The sequence below is a fragment of the Punica granatum genome, chromosome 7, assembly GCF_007655135.1.
Source record: "Punica granatum isolate Tunisia-2019 chromosome 7, ASM765513v2, whole genome shotgun sequence".
Taxonomy (NCBI): domain Eukaryota; kingdom Viridiplantae; phylum Streptophyta; class Magnoliopsida; order Myrtales; family Lythraceae; genus Punica; species Punica granatum.
Genome location: NC_045133.1, coordinates 6710023 through 6728189, shown reverse-complemented (window position 1 = coordinate 6728189; position 18167 = coordinate 6710023). Strand labels below are relative to the sequence as shown.

Sequence of the window (18167 nt, the reverse complement as noted above, 5' to 3'; positions counted from 1 at the left end):
CCAAAATTCATTCAGAACCTGATCCACAGCCATCAGATCAACAACAAAGCCACAGGACACACCTATCGTCAAGATCATCCGCCTTTGCAACGCCGTCGTCTTGTGGTCCTGGAAATCCTTCGTTCTCTCTGGGTAAGTCGATAATGAGTCTGGTCCCAAAGGTCATTAATCTTTAATATATTCACAATTTATCTCAAAATATTTGTCTATTAATTTGAAATTTAAGTAATTAATCCCAAAAAATTTCCTATATAAACCCCCGCCACCCTTCCCTCTCAAACTCACACTAAGATCCTCAGACACCTTCAAGCAAACATCGTCATCTGTCTCCCTTCACTTTCACCTTCTCAAGTTCTCTGCCTTTTCAAGCTTTAACAACTGACCTAAGATGGCTCCTGATCTCACCAATGCCGCCACTGCCACCAAGCCGACTGCCATCGTCACGAGTCCACCAACCCGTGCCTATGTCACGTTCCTTGCTGGGACCGGTGACTATGTGAAGGGGGTGGTAGGGCTGATGAAGGGCCTAAGGAAAGTGGGGAGCAAGTACCCCCTCGTGGTGGCGATCCTGCCAGATGTGCCCGAGGAGCACCGCAAGATCCTGGTGGATCAGGGGTGCATTGTCCGGGAGATTGTGCCCGTCTACCCACCGGAGAACCAGACCCAGTTTGCCATGGCCTATTATGTCATCAACTACTCCAAGCTCCGAATCTGGGAGGTACGTATGCATGTGATCAATCTCTGATATATATATATATATATATATATATATATATTCTGTTACAAGGCAGATCAAGGAAACCTAGTATAACCCTACCAAGAGAAAGGAAACCTAGTATAATGAAATTAAAACATTAATAGCTCATGAAAGGGCACAGTTAATAAAACGACGAGTGTCAAATATGAAAACTCTTGGTTACCGGTAAAAGCGTACACAACTGTGTTATATCCTGTTTGATAATATCTGATCCGTTTTCGATGTGCTTATCGTTCAAAATAGAAAAACTTCCGTACTTATAAAATTTTTCTTATGATATGATGATTGCAGTTCGTGGAGTATGAAAAGATGATCTATCTAGACGGCGACATCCAAGTCTATGAAAACATTGACCACCTATTCGACCTCCCTGATGGCCAGTTCTACGCCGTGATGGACTGCTTCTGTGAGAAGACCTGGTCCCACACTCCACAGTACCAGATCGGGTACTGCCAGCAGTGCCCGGACAAGGTCCAGTGGCCCGAAGCTGAGCTGGGCCCGCCCCCTGCCCTCTACTTCAACGCGGGCATGTTCGTGTACCAGCCAAGCCTCGCTACATACGACGACCTCCTCAAGACCGTCAAGGTCACCCCTCCAACGCCCTTCGCGGAGCAGGACTTCCTCAACATTTACTTCAGGGACATATACCGTCCCATCCCCCCGATCTACAACCTTGTGCTAGCCATGTTGTGGAGGCACCCTGAGAATGTCGATCTCGATAAGGTCAAGGTTGTGCACTACTGTGCTGCAGGTTCGAAGCCATGGAGGTACACTGGAAAGGAGGCGAACATGGACCGTGAAGACATTAAGATGCTTGTGAAGAAGTGGTGGGACGTCTACGACGACGAGTCCTTGGACTACAAGAACTACGTAGCACCTGCAGTCGAGATCGAGCCCATGAACTTGCAGCCATTTGTGGAGGCCATGTCGGAGGCACTATATGTAACCGCCCCATCGGCTGCTTAGTTCGAACCAGGGGCGGCAGGTTCCCAAGGACAAACGAAGTATATAGTATGTCCTAATCATATTTTATGGTGGGTTGCTTTGATACTCCAGCTGATGGGATTTCTTTTCCGTTGAATTTGGAGGTGAAAGCAAAAACAACTTGTTTTTCAATTTTTATGTTTTCTTCCTTGGGTCTTTGATGTAAAGGGTCTAAACAATATGACCCCCTCCCAAAAAAAAAAATCTCAACGATATTAATGCAATATATTACAATTAATATAGCTATTTTGTGAAGTTATAAATTCCTGATGTCATGCATGAACGTTGTCCATTCAAAATTTAGAAGTGTTCACTTACAGGGTTAATTAACTAAAAAATCTCAAATTTTTCATATTTTATTTATTCTAGTATCAACTTTTTTATTGATCTAGAAATATACAAACTATCAATTTAATATCAATATTTCCAAAGTATCACTAAAATTATTGGGGATTTTCGATTCTGACCTATGAGGCCTCGACGGCGGACACCACCCCCCAAATGGGGTCACTAGCGACATCAACTATTAATTTTCTACATTAACAATACTCAAAATCCGATATTTTAGGAAAAGAAATGTCAAACTACTTGAATTAATTCACGTCGGTAAAGAGATAGAATTTCAAAAGAAATTAGCAAAGAAGAAAGGTATTATTTGCAGTTGGATTCACTTTTGATCTACCATCAATAAGTCACAAATATTTCGTGCGCGTTATTTTATTTTTTCATTAGATTCTATAATTTTTTTATAATTGAAAAAAATGAACCGGAAGAAGTTAGAGAGATATTTTATAAAATTACTTTATAGAGCACTCGTTATTATTTTTTAAAATAGAATTGAAGGAACGATTATATCGAGATCAATATAATTATTTGTTGTATATAGTCGAAGAAAACCCCTGTATTAATCTCTCTCAGGGTCGCCTTTTCTCCGACAATACAAACTAATCTGGTAAAGAAATATCTTTTGTCATAGGTGGTCTTGACAACTTTGACGTGCTGGGGAATTTTCTGACATAGTCTGATTTCTTGGTTTTAGTAAAACAAGATCGTAGGGCTTTTGATCTGAGTATTTGAGGCTTATAAGGCTAATGATCGGCTGCAATGAATATGTTTGCTACTTGATCCTTGTCCCATATTTAGCTTTAAGAACATGAAATCCAACGGTTTACGCTTTACGAAAATAAACGTCAATATATATATGCCTTGCAAAAATTTTTTTTCAGCCGAATAATGTTTTAGACTTATTAGCTAAGATTCATCTCAACTCTAGCATCCACGTGCTATTTATACTCTTTTCTTTCTTTCTTTAATTTTGTAGGGTTTTAGGGTTTATCAATCCACAAAAGAACTTTTAATTTTTGAAAATAAATACTCAGCATATAATTTATTTCCCCAAGCAAGTAATTTATTCGTACTTAGTTGTACCAACCTTAAAATCAGGTTAGGTTAATTTATATCGTCGCGACTTATCTAGAGGATGATCAATGATAGCAGCCACATAATATGATGATAAAACTCTTACACATGACATTTTTTTTTTATCATTTCATGATATATATAAGATGATGATTAATCTGAGAGTTTGATTTCTTGTTCCAAATTATAAGTTACTGAATTGGAATTTCAAACTCTCAGAAATATATAAATCCAACATGAGATTGAGAGGAATTGCCTCATTAAATACATAAATATTATTACCCAAACAAAAATACATAAATATCAGAACGAATCAAGATTTTCCGCTTATTCTTCGAGAAGTGTTGTTAAGGTCAGTGGATGAAATTGAAAATTCCCGGAGATCGTGAGAATGGTCCTTCAGGATGCTTCATAGGAAAATTGGGGAATGTTCATTCATTTCATTTCTTTTTCATTTCTTTTGGGATTAAAATTCCAATCGATTCCTTCGTGGCCAAGTCAATAATGCCACTCTATTCCAGCCATAGTGCATTCGTGAGAATTACTTCGTATATTCTCTCAACAAAGTTTGAATTAGACACCTCAAGGAAAGGAATCAATTATTTTGCATTTTGATCCAACTTTCTGTGGGCACTTGGGAAAAAATTCCTTTTTTTTTTTTATGTTTGTTTTGACGTCCAAAAGTCCGATGGACTCCGACTAATATAGTTTGAGTCGAGTCGATCAACTAAAGGATATATCTCTCCCAATCATGATTTTTTTTAACTCATAGGACTCAAATTTGTAATTTTATTTAAGGAAAACGAACACCATATCATTTAAAATAATCTATGTTGCTTAGAGAACAATTTTTTCGTTTTTTTCGTTTTTTTGTTATAAGGGGTTCATAGACATAAAACAATAAAATAGAAATTACAATAGTTAACAAAGGGGCACAACTAATACTCCGAATATCGAAATTGAAACCTTTTAATTATCAAGCGAGAGTTTGCGTCAATCTGTTGTATCCTCTTTGATGAGAATGAATATTTCATTGGAGGAGTGAGAAAGAGATCAAGAATATACCTTCTATATTCTTTCTTGGAAAAGTATACTAAGCTGTCAATTCATTTTTAGTTAATTGCTTTTTCGGGAGGGTCCACCGTCCAAATTTGAAAAAGAAACCAAATTCTTAAGCTTAGTCACAAAGATTCAAAGATTATCCTCAAAAATATCATTATCTTAGTGAGGACGGTCTTCTTTAAGACAAACTGCCAGTATACAGTAGTCTGATCCTTTATTATCGGTTTAGATACAATGACACCAGATAAACCAATAAAATATTATAAATTGAAAGGGATGTGTGTCTTGACAAAAAAAGGGACATGTGTCACTAGTAATTTTTCAAAATTAATATTTGAAACTCAGTTTCGTTTTTTGAATTTTATTTTCGCTTTAAAAAAGGTACTCCTTAATTCTCAAAAACTTATTCTTTCGGCTAAAAAAATGGTTTTCCATTTTAGGATAAACAAGAAATTATATTGCAGGCTTTTAAAAAGGATCCTCCTTGCGATGGTAGACATATTAAATCAAGGAAAAGCAAAATATGAGACTGTAGACGCGTGAATAATAAGAATGAGCCTCATGTTCACCTAGAAAGTCTAATTCCGACATATATAAAAGGCGGTTCTTATGTCAACATTATGAAATGCCTTTTTTTCTTTTTTGGCCCGCGGCAGCCCCTATTAATATAATATGGACCTTATGTGAAACTTGAGCCATATGTATAAGAACACTTCACTGCATCATTGGAAAATCTGTTGAGTTGAGCCATTTGTGCAAGATGATACTGCATTCGACCTCATTGCGCTACATCGATCCTTTTTAGCGAAGGTAGAGTAACCTGATTTGAAGAAATTATTACAATAATTCTAACACTTCAACGGTGGCATAACTTGATAGTATATGCGTGCTCGTTCGTTTCTATAGTCTATGATAGTATATATTTTCAAATGCATGTCGACCAACGGTTGGCTAAAGCCAAAGCCTACAGTTGATGTGAGGATGAAGATCTTGGAAGAATAATTTCTCCATGATTCATGGAGGCTAATGGTAGTTGATAAAGCGGTTAATGGCAGTTGATATGTCGGGCTAATAGGGTGCTTAAAGTCAAGATATTATCTTAACCTGTTCCTATGTTGGACCAACTAACACACACATGACCAGAATAAGGCAAAGAGGAAGTCCATTGCAACGCCACGTGTAACCGTGTGGACCCTGCGTTCTAGATGCAGGACACGTGGAACATTGTACTGGAGGGACAGACCATGGAAGAGGACACGTAACAGATACTCGTGGGACCCATACCTGACGGTGACGGAAACTGGAAAAAGAAGAAAAGAAAACAGGTCCTTTTCCGTTTACGTGTGTGGCCATGCAGAGAGTGGCCCATGGACTGGAGACAAGTATAGGAGGGCTGTGGGTTTATTAAAAGCTGGTTGTTGACTCGTCCCAAATCTTATGCTGCGTTTGATTTCATACTAGAATTTTAAAATTAGATTTTGATTTTGAAAAAAAGTGGTATAAATGGGACCCACCCTTTAACTTTGTATGAGTTATGTTGTTTTGTTATGAAAAAAAGTGGTATAAATGAAGCCCACTCTTTAACTTTGTATGAGTTATTTTGTTTTGTAGTGGGTAGAGTTAAGTTAGAATTTTGATTTTAAAATTGTATCCACAAACCAAACAAAGCCTTAAAAATGGTTGAAGTTTTGATAGTTGGATCATGGACGGACTTGAAAATTGGGAGTCTAAGCTGAGTTTGATTTTCAAAGTAGGATTTTAAAATTAATTTTTTATTTTGAAAAAGAGTGGTATAAATGAGGTTCACCCTTTGACTTTGTATGAATTATTTTGTTTTATTATTGAAAAAGAGTGGTATAAATGAGGTCAACTTTTTGACTTTGTATGAGTTATTTTGTTTTGTTGTGGGTAGAATTAGGTTAAAGTTGTGATTTTAAAATCACATTTACAAACCAAACAAACCAAATATATAGATTGCCGGAGATTTTAGGCGTGCGTTCGGTGACCCGGATATAAAAGTGGATAGAATTTCTCAAAATCTTATGCGAAGTTTGGTGATATAGGATAAAGTTTAGGATTGAACAGAATTATTTATCAAAACCAAAATCCTGGTAGACAGTGAATTTGCATGGAATTAGATATTATTTAGGTTGCAAAGACAAAAATACCCTCACTTTAGGACTAAATTTACCAACTTTGCCATTGTAGTGGAAACAATCAAAGGAGGCTACTGGAGCTTGACGCCGACCGTGAACCCCTCGGTGGCATAGGGTGCAGCCCCACGGCTTCAAAATTATGTTAGTCTAATTATATTATTTTGTCTAATCAGAGTTACCGCTTACAGCCTCAAGGAAAAACTCCATACAAAGTCAAAGATATTGATATTTATTCAGGGGCGGAGCAGGAATTTTTTTCCAATGAGGGCAAAGTCATGACTTGACATATATATAATACATTCCAACGGGGCAAATAATAATTTAACATAATTAGTATAGAGTAAAATTTTGAAAATTTATTATTTTTTGGGGCAAATCTTAAAGAAGTAGAAAATTTAGGGAGGGCAATGCACTAATGTGGCTCCGCCCATTTGAGTCTCACTTGTCGATCTCCACTTTCTTATCTAATGAATCACTAATAGATTATATGCTTTTAATTTACAAACATGTATTTCATTCAACTGTTAACTATTATGACAATTATTCCTATCCATATGTTTTAATGTTGTAACAAGTTTATGAATTTTTCATTTTTTATTTTTTTAATTAGTGATGAAGTGTATTATTGCGCTAAACGCGAAATAATGATAATATAAAATCAAGAGATTTTTGAGATCGATCATATCCCGTCACTTCCATCACCTTTATTGGTCTCTCCCGTCTCCTACTAAAATGCGTGTGCGTGTCCCTGCTGCTGTCTTTGTAACGAACAAATATTTTATAATTTTGTCCTGCGGGTTTTGTCAAGAATTGATTGAACCTCGTCGTCGTTAGTTGCTGCGTTGCCGCCGTTACACTCGCCGTTGCTTGACTTCGCACCAATCGACGATGAGTGAACCGACACTTCTGTGACAGACGTGTAGCGTTGCGCCACGTGTTGTCCTCACCCCATCTCTACCGGCTTTCCGCGTTGAGCTCCGCCCGGATAAGGGGAGATTAATTTCTTCCTTTTGTCGGCGTCCGTTTGGACTGAAGTGGATATCGTAAATCCATTCAACTCATCACATAAAACGAAATCGGGACCGTTGATGCATTACGCGAAGTAAGGCCAAGATCCATTCTCCAATCGAGACCGTTAGGTCCTGGAAGGTCTTGGTCCTCTCTGGGACAGAACAGTTAAAGTTGGTATGAAACTGCTACATGTCCCAATTGCGATTAGGTCGGCATGAAATCCTTTATCACTTTTATCCCTTTAATTTAAAACTTTAAAATTTAATCACATAAAATTTTCGTATATAAACCCCCCTCTCGGACCTTCAAACTCAACCTAAATCAAAATCCTGAAGAGATCTTCAAGCAAAGCTAGCAAAGCAATATTTCCCTCTGTTTCCAAGCTTACACTAGTGAGCAAAGATGGCTCCTGATATCACTACCGCAGTTGCTACAGCCAAGCCCAGTGCCATCATCACGAGGCCAGCAAGCCCACCGACCCGAGCCTATGTCACGTTCCTGGCCGGGAATGGGGACTACGTGAAGGGTGTGGAGGGGCTGATGAAGGGCCTCAGGAAGGTGGGGAGCAAGTACCCCCTCGTGGTGGCGGTCCTCCCAGACGTGCCTGAAGAGCACCGCGAGCTCCTTGTGGACCAGGGGTGCATTGTCCGAGAGATCGAACCAGTCTACCCGCCCGAGAGCCAGACCCAGTTCGCCATGGCCTATTATGTCATCAACTACTCCAAGCTCCGAATCTGGGAGGTACGTATTGTATGCGAATTTCTTATCCTCCCATACGTTTTTTTATTTATTGTCGGCAAAATAGATAATTTTCGTTCTTGTAGTAATTTATCTTTTGATCCGGTTGCAGTTCGTGGAGTATAGCAAGATGATTTACCTAGACGGCGACATCCAAGTCTATGACAACATCGACCACCTCTTCAATCTCCCCGACGGTCAGTTCAACGCCGTGATGGACTGCTTCTGCGAGAAGACGTGGTCTCACACCCCGCAGTACAAGATCGGCTACTGCCAGCAGTGCCCTGACAAGGTCCAGTGGCCCGAGGCCGAGCTGGGTCCACGCCCTGCGCTCTACTTCAATGCGGGCATGTTCGTGTTTGAGCCGTGCCTTCCGACCTACCACGACCTCCTCAAGACCCTCAAGGTCACCCCTCCCACCCCCTTTGCGGAGCAAGACTTCCTAAACATGTATTTCCGGGACATCTACAGCCCAATCCCCCCGGTCTACAACCTCGTACTGGCCATGTTATGGAGACATCCTGAGAACATTGACCTCGAGAGGGTCAAGGTTGTGCACTACTGCGCGGATGGGTCGAAGCCGTGGAGGTACACTGGCAAGGAGGACAACATGGATCGAGAGGACATCAAGATGCTGGTGAAGAAGTGGTGGGACATTTACGACGACGAGTCCCTGGACTACAAGAACTGCATGACACCAGCAGAAGAGGCTGTGCCCGTAAACGTGCAGCGATTCCTGGCATCCCTGTCTGAGGCTGGTGTCGTTCATTACCGACCCGCCCCATCAGCTGCTTAGTTCAGGATCCAGCCGGGTGGCCCCATAGGCATATAGTGCGATGATCATAGTGTACAGTGAAATTAAGTTCCCTTGGACGTCCTTCCCTTACTATTATTTTTTGGCTGAATTCTGTAGGTCAAAAGCAAAAGACAATATCTGATATTTTGTTTTTATGTTTTGTGATTTCTCATTCGATGTAAAGGTTCTTAACTAACGTAAAATACTCTATTATGTATATCAAGGTTGGAGCAGTTAACTTGTGCATATATGGTCTTAATTAGAATTCGAAACGTTCTTATAAATTTGGTTCCTCGTGTTCTTATCAATCTCTGACATCGACCGGATATATGTTGGCGAATTTTATAATATATGAAATCTAATTTCTTGCTATAGTTCAATGATACCGTCAAAACACATGTATCATATATAGAGCAATAGTAATCTGAACATTCGAGATTTTTAAGGCTAAATAGTCCACTATGCGAAGCTTGTAAAAACTACGTACTCATTTGCTCGCGATTTGGAATCAAGAGGTTCTGAATACGATTCATCTTTACTGCTAGTTCCCGTGTCCTTTTAATTCTTTGTCATCTATCGCCTATCTGTTACTGGGCTTATGGGCTTCTCCTGTGAACGAGAAGATGAACCAAATCTGTATATCACCAGCAAGCCTCTATGGGCCAGCGTTTCTCTTTCTTTGATAATTTTTCCTAGTTCGTTGATTTATAGCCCACGATCAGCCCAAGTAGGTACTTTACGTGGAATATGCATGTCGGAGCATCAACGGCCTATTAGCTCAGTTGGTTAGAGCGTCGTGCTAATAACGCGAAGGTAGCAGGTTCGAGACCTGCATGGGCCAATTTTTTTTTTGGCCTCTCTCTCTCTCTCTCTCTCTCTCTCTCTGTCTCCCTCTCCCTCTCTGTATAGGTGGAAGGCCTAAATTAATGGTCTCGTGGCTGGGTCGGTCTCTTTGCAGTCGGTGAGCTGAGGAGTATGTCCCGCGTAGTGGTCATCTCCCTCTGCTGGTCTTCATGTCTGGAAATACGCAAACCTCAGCTATAGCACCGTGTTATACGTCGGTATATCGTTGTCCTTTTAATTACTGTCTCTGTGGCCTTTTATTAGTTCTTGTGGGTCTTATCATTCTGGTGGTTTGCTTCATATGTGTGTCGTGTTTTGCTGGTATGTGAAAATGTGTTTATGGGATTATGTATTTGTACTCATTTTCTACTTTTGAATGACATGAGCTATTTTGATGCTGCTGATGATGATGATGATGATGATGATGATGGTGATGATGATAACTTTTGGCCATTTTTATTTTTTTTCTCTCTCCATATAGAAGTCTCAATATAACCCTTCACCAAACTGGGTCGGTTCCCCGAATTTTAACTGCCCCAGCACGACCCATGAAGAACCCTAACTTGACGATAATTTAGTTTGTGCCACTTCAATATATTTTTTTTCACTAATTTTTTGATGATTCTGCCTCCCGATGCATTATGAGGAGATACCAACTTTAAAAAAAAAAAAAAAGCTGGAGAATAATGTTAATTACTTGACTCGAGTAATTGCCATACTTGTTCTAATTGAATATATTGCATTTGCTTTCTTCACCAAATTATTACGAGAGGACCATTTAAGATATTTTCGTTAGGAAAAAATAATTTCTGTTCCTTAAATTGTCGTTCCATTTGAAATTTTGGTCCCTTCATGAAGCTTTCTTTTCTGTCCTTTTTTTTTTCTTTTAGGTAACTTCGTTCTTCCAGGCAAGTGTTTAATTTTTTTTTTTTGAGTTCTTCATCTTTTTTTGGTTCTCTCTCGTGAATTTGAACGTAATTCTTCAATTTAATTTTATACCTTAATAACGCAATTATATATGAAAGTATGTTTATATAAATATTGTATCGGGAGAGCCCTAACACGAACCATTTGTTGGCGTGGAGTTTATATTGTAAAGTACATAGAGAAATGGAGTGTAGTGGTGCAGCGATATAAACTCTCGCTTGATAAATTAGAGAATTCAAGTTCATTTTTTTGTGGCGAGTCTATCTGTACTCCTTTATTAAATTTCTTCTATTAGATTTATGTATTTTCTTTATAACTATATATATATATATATATATATATTGGTCGAACTACTGAACAGCCACAGTTTTGTTACTACTTCTCATGGACCATATTGGTTTTTCCTTTGTCTTTTCGCTTATATAAATATTAATTAATATTTTCTAATTATCTCAATGACCTCATTTTTTGGCCATATATCTCAATGACCTCATCGCATAGCTCATACGGGACGCAATCCCATGATACGTTTTCTGTTGTCATTCGATTTTCGGTGATACGTTTGCTGGTGAAATTTGATCCATTTTAATATTTTAATTAATGATGATTAATATAGGATACATACATAATAATATAATAAAGCAAATATAAAACATGAAAAAGTAAAACATATACTCCATGTGTATTTCAGAAAATATTCTCTATGTTCAGCGGCTCTAATTTTCTATCGGAATTTTATTAAATTTATTCCCCTACTGCTCGTATGGATACAACTCCAGACCAACAAAGAAAAAAACAAAAACAAAAAACCAACCCATTTATTCCGGATGACTTTGATAATATTCATATTTTAAAAACATGGACCAAGGAATTTTTATGCAATCTCAAAATCTTTACTCATATTAGGAGAACCGAAGCTCTGAATTCACAGGCACCGCGACTCGATCGAATGATTTTCATTTGGCAGGATAAGCTGTAACAAGAATCCATATGTTAATTTTGTGTAATGAAACAATTCGGTTTTTTTTTTCTACTACCCTTTTTTATTTTCATCTTGAAGAGGATATATTGGATCTCTCTTTTTTTTTTTAATTGGAGTTTTTATTAGTAACCTAAAAAAAAAGCAATTATCAAAGTAAATCACTCACCCAATATATAAACTCGCTGGATTAATGTACATGATTTAGCATCTCCTCCCTTCCAATAAGGTCCCGAAAATTTAAGTCTTATAAATAAAAAAAAATTGAAAAAATTTTATTTCTTAATAGACTGATTTTCTCCAACTTAAATTAGCTATAATTCATTGAGTTTTTGTATATTAGATTGCACGCTAAAAAAAGAAAAAAATCCTATATATAACAAATTGTGAACAACACGCAAAGCTCGTGCATGTACAGACCCTGCAATCTCGTCTGAAATCATTCGTTATTGGGAATCTTATCTTGCTGTGCTTTATTGTCCCCTTCCCGATTATAACAGAACAAAAAATAAAATAAAATAAAATGGTCAATTTTTTATTTTTCATCTCCGAATAATGCGATGAAAAGAAACTATTAGGATACGTGTGGTTTTAGACGGTACAATGTAACTGCTGTATGGTTAGTTACATAATACATATTCGATCATAAATGTGAACGTAAACATCGATCGGTCGTAACATGTACTTTCGAGGTACAGCAGAGGCTGCTGCGAAGGTGACTTGTATATCACATGTGGGCTCTAATGCTATTAAACGTGTTTTAATTTTCCCCAACCACCTCTGCGTCTGTGGGGCTGTCACCTATGTACTTTAATTAATTTAAACGTGCATATTATTAAAATCTTGGAGATTTTCAACGAAATTTCGTGTTCAGCGAATAAAATATTATCAATTACTCCCAAAAGGTAAATACTTGATCTGATTAATTTAATTTAATTTAATTTAATGGAGGTCAATGAATCATTGGTGAACGAACTATGTCCCTCTCTTATATATCAAAAGTCTCTCCTGCTGCTGCCTGTGAGTTTCCCAGGAAAATATGGAAGGAGATGGAAGGAAACGGAAGGTCGAGGATGAAGAGGAGAGCGAGGAAGAGAAGATGGAGAAGTTCTTCGCTCTGATAAGAAGTACCCGAGAAATGCGGGATCGTCTGCGAGGCGGAACGAGCGAACCTGAGAGGGAGAACAAAGAAGGCAAGGCAGGCCTAGTCTGGAAGCCGACATTTGAACCGGGAGACTTCGTCGATGATGACAAGTCCAAGTCCAAGTCCATTAAAGCTCCTGCAGCAGCCGAACCAGAAGGCCCTTCGGAAAGCAGAAAAGATCAAGAGGAAGACAAGACAGGAACTAACAGCAGAGGATTCGACCTAAACCTGTCTCTATGATAGGTGGAGTACTAATAGACTCCAGAAATCCAGATTATTTTTTCATTCGGGTTTGAAGAACAAGAAATGCAGGACCCGATGAAACTCGATAATCCATCATCTGTCAAGAACGTGCATTGGTGATTGCACAAATTAATGTTGTTTACCCATTCAGTTCGGTTTTCTTTGTATTCAGCTTATTAATATGAAAGATGATTTAAGCTTACTGCAATGTTGCGGGCATTCTGTGACCGATTTCACGACGAGGAACTAAAAATGAATCACAAAAGAACATCACGTGTATGGGAAAACTAAAGGGAAGTTACCATAACTTGTACGGAATAGCTCGTTAGATGATCAAGAAGAGCTAGGAAATGAAAAACCGGCTTCAGAGACGGATGACGCATAAAGGGCAGTCTCCAACGAGCTGTCGGAGTTGCTGCCTTCTGAGGAAGATGAAGGTGCGATGCAAACAGTACAACTCTGTAGCACCTCAGGTTCGACTATCCGTTCACTTGGCCGATCATCAGCAGCCCAAGATACCAATTGGCTGGTTCCTGTTTCCTTTCCAATCATTGAAGGTTAGGTTCCTGCTATCATCCATATCATGTAACACTGGCAAAACCTGTCGAAATTTTCCACTCTTAACCATTTTAGGATCGGTTCAATTCCGTTATCTCAAACTATGTTTGATTTATCGGGTTCAGAGTCTCTAAACCCGTACGTTAGACTTTCTTCACAAGTCCAACAATATCATATAAAACTTTGCAACATAATGAACAGTAGTAATGTCTGATTCCGATCAGAAGACAGCACCAGCCACCAATTACCATAAATTCTAAATTGTCATCAAGCACAGTTCGTATTATTCTCCGAGTTTCAATAGCAAGCACGTATACAACACGCCACTCAAATGAGGACCCAACACAATCACCATGACAAGTCCAAAAGAGACCTCTATTGTTGCAGAAGACCTTGTTCATGAATGCATAAACAAGTCACAAAAATCCCGGTCTTCTTTACACCATTTGAAACTTTCAACTGGAAAACATATATGCCCATGAGACAGATCTCCGCCTATCGATGGCTGAAATTGATCTGTGGAAAAACGCCATTAAGAGGATAAATAGCAGAACGACATTCTGGAATTATACATGCAGGTCCGTCAGTCCTCCATCTCAACCACATTCTGACTGTTTTTCCTTTTGTTTTCTTGAGATCAAGGTTCATCTTCATCTACATCTTCATCTTCATCAAGATTTCATTTCAGTTCAGGAAGAACCCTCCCGCAGATCTATGGAAGAAATATACCTGGACAACTGGAATAATGCAAACATACATCTCAAGCAGCAGCTTCAGGTACCTGATAATTTGCTGACCACTGACTCACTCTCTACGCCCCACTCTGTGCTGAGAAACGAGGGACCCTACCCAGAGGAATGAGCAGATCCTTCATAATTTCATACTCGTCAACACCTATCTGTGCACCATTTAAAACCTATTTATGCAGAGAACAAATACAGTGGTCAGTTGATTGGTCTGACGACGAAGTGCCAAGGAATTCCACGAATAAAATGTCAAGCCACTTCCAAAGTCTTTGCACTATCAAAGAAAGAAATAAACGGGGAAAGATTTTCTTGCTATGTAGAAATAGAAGTATCATATAACGAGCAATTCACATGCAAGTTCATAAGGTGTTAATATGTTCCATATTCTGTGTACTGAAGCAGCAAAGAAAGTAGAAAAGCAAAATATGGTCCGTGTAATCCCTCTTACCTTGTGAAGCAAGGCCCGCCTGTTAGTCATGTGCGCAGTAAGTGCAGGAATACGGGAAACGGAGAGAGCATCAACGAATAGAAGAAGAACCACTTGCCATTGTTTAGCTCGGAATGAGGGGAGAGCATCGACAAATGACATGGTATCCAACAAGCGCCCCTATCAGATATCAAGTTCCTGATTTTTCAGTCATCAAAACTGAGAAAATACATGCAGTACTATACCTTGAAACAATTGGGGTCAAAAGAAAATTAATCGAGATTACAAACATCAAAGCAACTGTGAAAAAGGCACACACAAAACTAACCAGTGCTTGCTCCAAAGTGGATATTGGTATAGGGAGCCTGAGATCAGCAACCAGTCCAGGCAAAGCCCGAGCAAGACAGCCCGCAAGGGTTTGCTTGATTTCAGAAGAGCGACCATCTGCGAGCACAACCTTCTGTGGGTACTCCCTTCCGTTAACTGAGAGGTATTCCTCATGAAAACTCTCATCTTGCCCATATATGTAAGCTAAAGAAGATGACGTTACCCATGAAAAAGGAGCACCCCACATACTGGCGAAAGGCGATAACTGAAAAACAATGGTCATCCAATAGTCAAGCTAAAATCTAGATGCACTGATGAAATTGAAATAAAATATATGAATAACGACACTCACTGTCAAACTAAATCCTTCTGGTGGAGCATCAAACCATGAATCTTCGGAATCAAACAAATCAGAAGTTGGAATGTTGGGTTTTCTCGGCCATTTCACAGCAGCTAAATCCACTTCCACAGTCTCAGGATCCTCTGCAGACTCATCTTCCTCCTCATCATGTGCAGGAGGTAATATTATTAAACCGGCATCCGATACTGAGCAGTCATTCAAGGTCACATCCATAAGAAATTTAAAACAAATCCAGTTATCCAAAGCATTGAAAATCAAAACTGAATTAAAAGCTAGAATGGAATCGAATACCAGCATCTAACACATCAGATTTGCCAGAGGCAACAGCCTCTGCTGCCTGGTTCAATGCCATAGCACATGCTTCAGCTGATGAGAATTGCAACAAATGTCCCTCGTCTTCAATGCCTTCATCGTCTGACATCACAGGACCAGCTTCAGTATCTTCCATTTCTCTAACATCGCTGAGATTTCTATTCCTCGTCTTGGTTTCTTTCTCATCAGCCCATGTAACAGAACGATTAGCTTTCTTTGCACCCACAGACTTGAGAGAAGACTTAAGCCCATTTGAACTCAGTTTCCCATATACAATTTCAACATCATCACCCAATTCACCAATTGGTTCAACATAACAGGGTGGGCAAGCGTTCGAAGTCGAAGGAGCATCTGCTGTGGAAATGCACTTACTCTTCTCTCTGAATTCGACTGATTTTTCATTAGAAATTCTATGTTTCTGTGCAGACTGATCCCTTGAGTCCACCTGACTACCCTCTTCCTTTGATTCATTTAACTTCGAACTGGAAGCTGTCCCCACCGAACTCGGTGGTAATTTTGAGACACTGTATTCATCTGGAGTGATACAAGTATTCACAAAGTCGAAGTCATTGATGATAAGATTGGTTTTATCAACCTTTGCTTTGCTAGGCTTAGGTCCTGCATAAGATAAATCCGCAAACCCGATGAACACATAAGTGCTTGGTAAGTACATTTACCACACGCGAAAATCACACTACCCTCTGCTCTCTGTATGAAAAGACAGCCACTCCACTCCTAAATGCCTCCATTTCTGCCTATGTGCACGAGTTTCGTATTCGTTCTGATTTCTGAAATTCTAGTCAGTTTTCTCAGTTCCATTGACCAAAACTTCCATTACACTGAACTAAAACCCAACTTCGATTTCACTCCCAATTCAATTTCAGGCTGTGTTAGCTATGGGACTTTAATAGGGTAATCAAAGAAGCATTTTAGACCAAGGTAATGCAATGCCTACAAACTCAAAACTCGTATTTACCTTCTTTCTGAGCTTTCGACCGGCGTGGTGCAGGCTTACGCTCTTTCTGAGGTACGTAACCCTCGATCGCATTTGAAGGACCTGCCCACTGTTCCGTAGTCACCTCCCCGCTCTTAACCTCCTCCTTCTCTTGAATCTTCAGCTTCGAAAGCCCGAAATCCCCATCATCCTCCTCCTCCTTCCGCCCCAAACTGGACCCATCAAACAGCCTCAAGACCTCGTCGAGCTTCGCCGGGTTCAGCACCGAGCACCTCTCGTCCTGCAGGGTCCCCGCGAACGTCCTGCTGTTGACCACGCACCCCGACGAGCAGTACATGTAGGTCTCATGAAGATCGTAGACCTTGTGCTCCTTCAGCGAAATCCGGTATCGCCCCTTCTGGGGGCGATCCGAGGGCAGCGGATTGGGGCAGAGGGGGTACCCGCAGAGGTTCGTGATCGACCTCTCGGTGACGACGTCCTCGTAGTCGCCGCGAGACATGATCGAGCCGGCGGCGAATAGCTGAGCCTCGGCGGTGATGCCATCGAGCAGAATGTTCTGGAGCCTGTACACAGCGTCCTTCACGGACACTGATGCTTCGGCTTTGTTCGCCATTGAAATGGGTCTCTGCGATTATCAATCAAATTCAAATTTTCTCTCCTCTTTCTTCTTCTTCGTTGCAGAGAACAGTGGCGCGCTAGGGTTTTGCAGAAACGGCGAAACCAGCGGAAACTGAGGACAGACTCTCTTCGCTGCTGCCTATACTCGCCGGAGGGGGAAGTCGCCGAGTCGGTGTTCAATTTCAGGGTAGATTTATATTTTGCTCCCTAAATTTTTTTAACATACCACTTTGCATCCCAGAACTTTGTGAAAGTTGCTTGTGTAATTTTTTTAGTTAGATTACACTTTCGTCCTTTGAGGTTCTCCGAAATGGCTTTTAGCTCCATTCTTAGAAAAATTTAAACATTTTGGTTAGATTGAAAGACACCATTTCAACATTATGCAAAATATTCACTTTTATAATAATTATTTCAATAGAATAAATAAAGATAGAGAAATTACATACCTACGAGGAGGTGGTGGCCCCAACGAGCCCTGTGTAGCCTTCTATCCAGAAAAAAAATAAAAAAAGAAAAAGAAAAAAGGAAAAGGCCCTAAGTAGCCATTGATGAGCTCTCGAGATTGGTTTTCACGACTTATATATCTTTATTTATTTGTTATTGATTATTTATTTAAATATTTTGAAATTATTATAAAAATTAATTAGAATTCACATATTATTGTGATTGTGTAACTGTGTTATAGATTCTAAATCGTGGGTGATGTTAGTAGTCTCGTCGGTGACAACCATCTCTTCAAAACCGACATGCATTCTTTGATTTTTATTTTTATTACTTTTACTTCTAAAGTTTTAAATTATTACA

At 39.5% G+C, this 18167-nt stretch overlaps 4 protein-coding genes and 1 non-coding gene across 11 annotated transcripts; 4 read left to right on the top strand and 1 right to left on the bottom strand.

Moving 5' to 3' along the window:
- The first annotated feature begins 277 nt into the window (after nt 1-277).
- LOC116212619 (galactinol synthase 1-like) lies at nt 278-1987 on the top strand. The gene is made up of 2 exons (XM_031547242.1): nt 278-718; nt 1049-1987. Exons 1-2 carry the CDS (start codon nt 389-391, stop codon nt 1721-1723), a joined length of 1005 nt encoding a protein of 334 aa, XP_031403102.1. The 5' UTR covers nt 278-388; the 3' UTR covers nt 1724-1987.
- Nucleotides 1988-7692: 5705 nt separating this feature from the next.
- On the top strand, nt 7693-9169 carry LOC116212865 (galactinol synthase 2-like). The gene is made up of 2 exons (XM_031547586.1): nt 7693-8130; nt 8240-9169. Exons 1-2 carry the CDS (start codon nt 7792-7794, stop codon nt 8921-8923), a joined length of 1023 nt encoding a protein of 340 aa, XP_031403446.1. The 5' UTR covers nt 7693-7791; the 3' UTR covers nt 8924-9169.
- Nucleotides 9170-9690: 521 nt separating this feature from the next.
- Nucleotides 9691-9764, top strand: TRNAI-AAU. Its single transcript has one exon. It is a non-coding gene; the product is annotated as a tRNA-Ile (tRNA).
- Nucleotides 9765-12658: 2894 nt separating this feature from the next.
- On the top strand, nt 12659-13267 carry LOC116213385 (protein NIM1-INTERACTING 1). Its single transcript, XM_031548281.1, has one exon. The coding sequence runs from the start codon at nt 12712-12714 to the stop codon at nt 13054-13056; it is 345 nt and encodes a 114-aa protein (XP_031404141.1). The 5' UTR covers nt 12659-12711; the 3' UTR covers nt 13057-13267.
- A 564-nt stretch (nt 13268-13831) lies between these two features.
- On the bottom strand, nt 13832-17520 carry LOC116213383 (putative RNA polymerase II subunit B1 CTD phosphatase RPAP2 homolog). Of its 7 annotated transcripts, XR_004158084.1 has the most exons (8): nt 16767-17520; nt 15770-16408; nt 15470-15663; nt 15341-15382; nt 15119-15234; nt 14812-14988; nt 14399-14533; nt 13832-14133 (listed from the first exon to the last, which is right to left on the bottom strand). XR_004158084.1 is itself a non-coding variant. In XM_031548275.1 (7 exons), the coding sequence occupies exons 1-6, from the start codon at nt 17356-17358 to the stop codon at nt 14838-14840; spliced, it is 1734 nt and encodes a 577-aa protein (XP_031404135.1). In that variant the 5' UTR covers nt 17359-17520; the 3' UTR covers nt 13832-14533; nt 14812-14837. The 7 variants fall into 7 exon arrangements, 6 of the variants coding, with proteins under 6 accessions (XP_031404135.1, XP_031404136.1, XP_031404132.1 ...); XM_031548275.1 differs by having other exon boundaries at nt 13832-14533; XM_031548276.1 differs by having other exon boundaries at nt 13832-14533; nt 14812-14970; nt 16767-17519.
- Nucleotides 17521-18167: the final 647 nt, after the last annotated feature.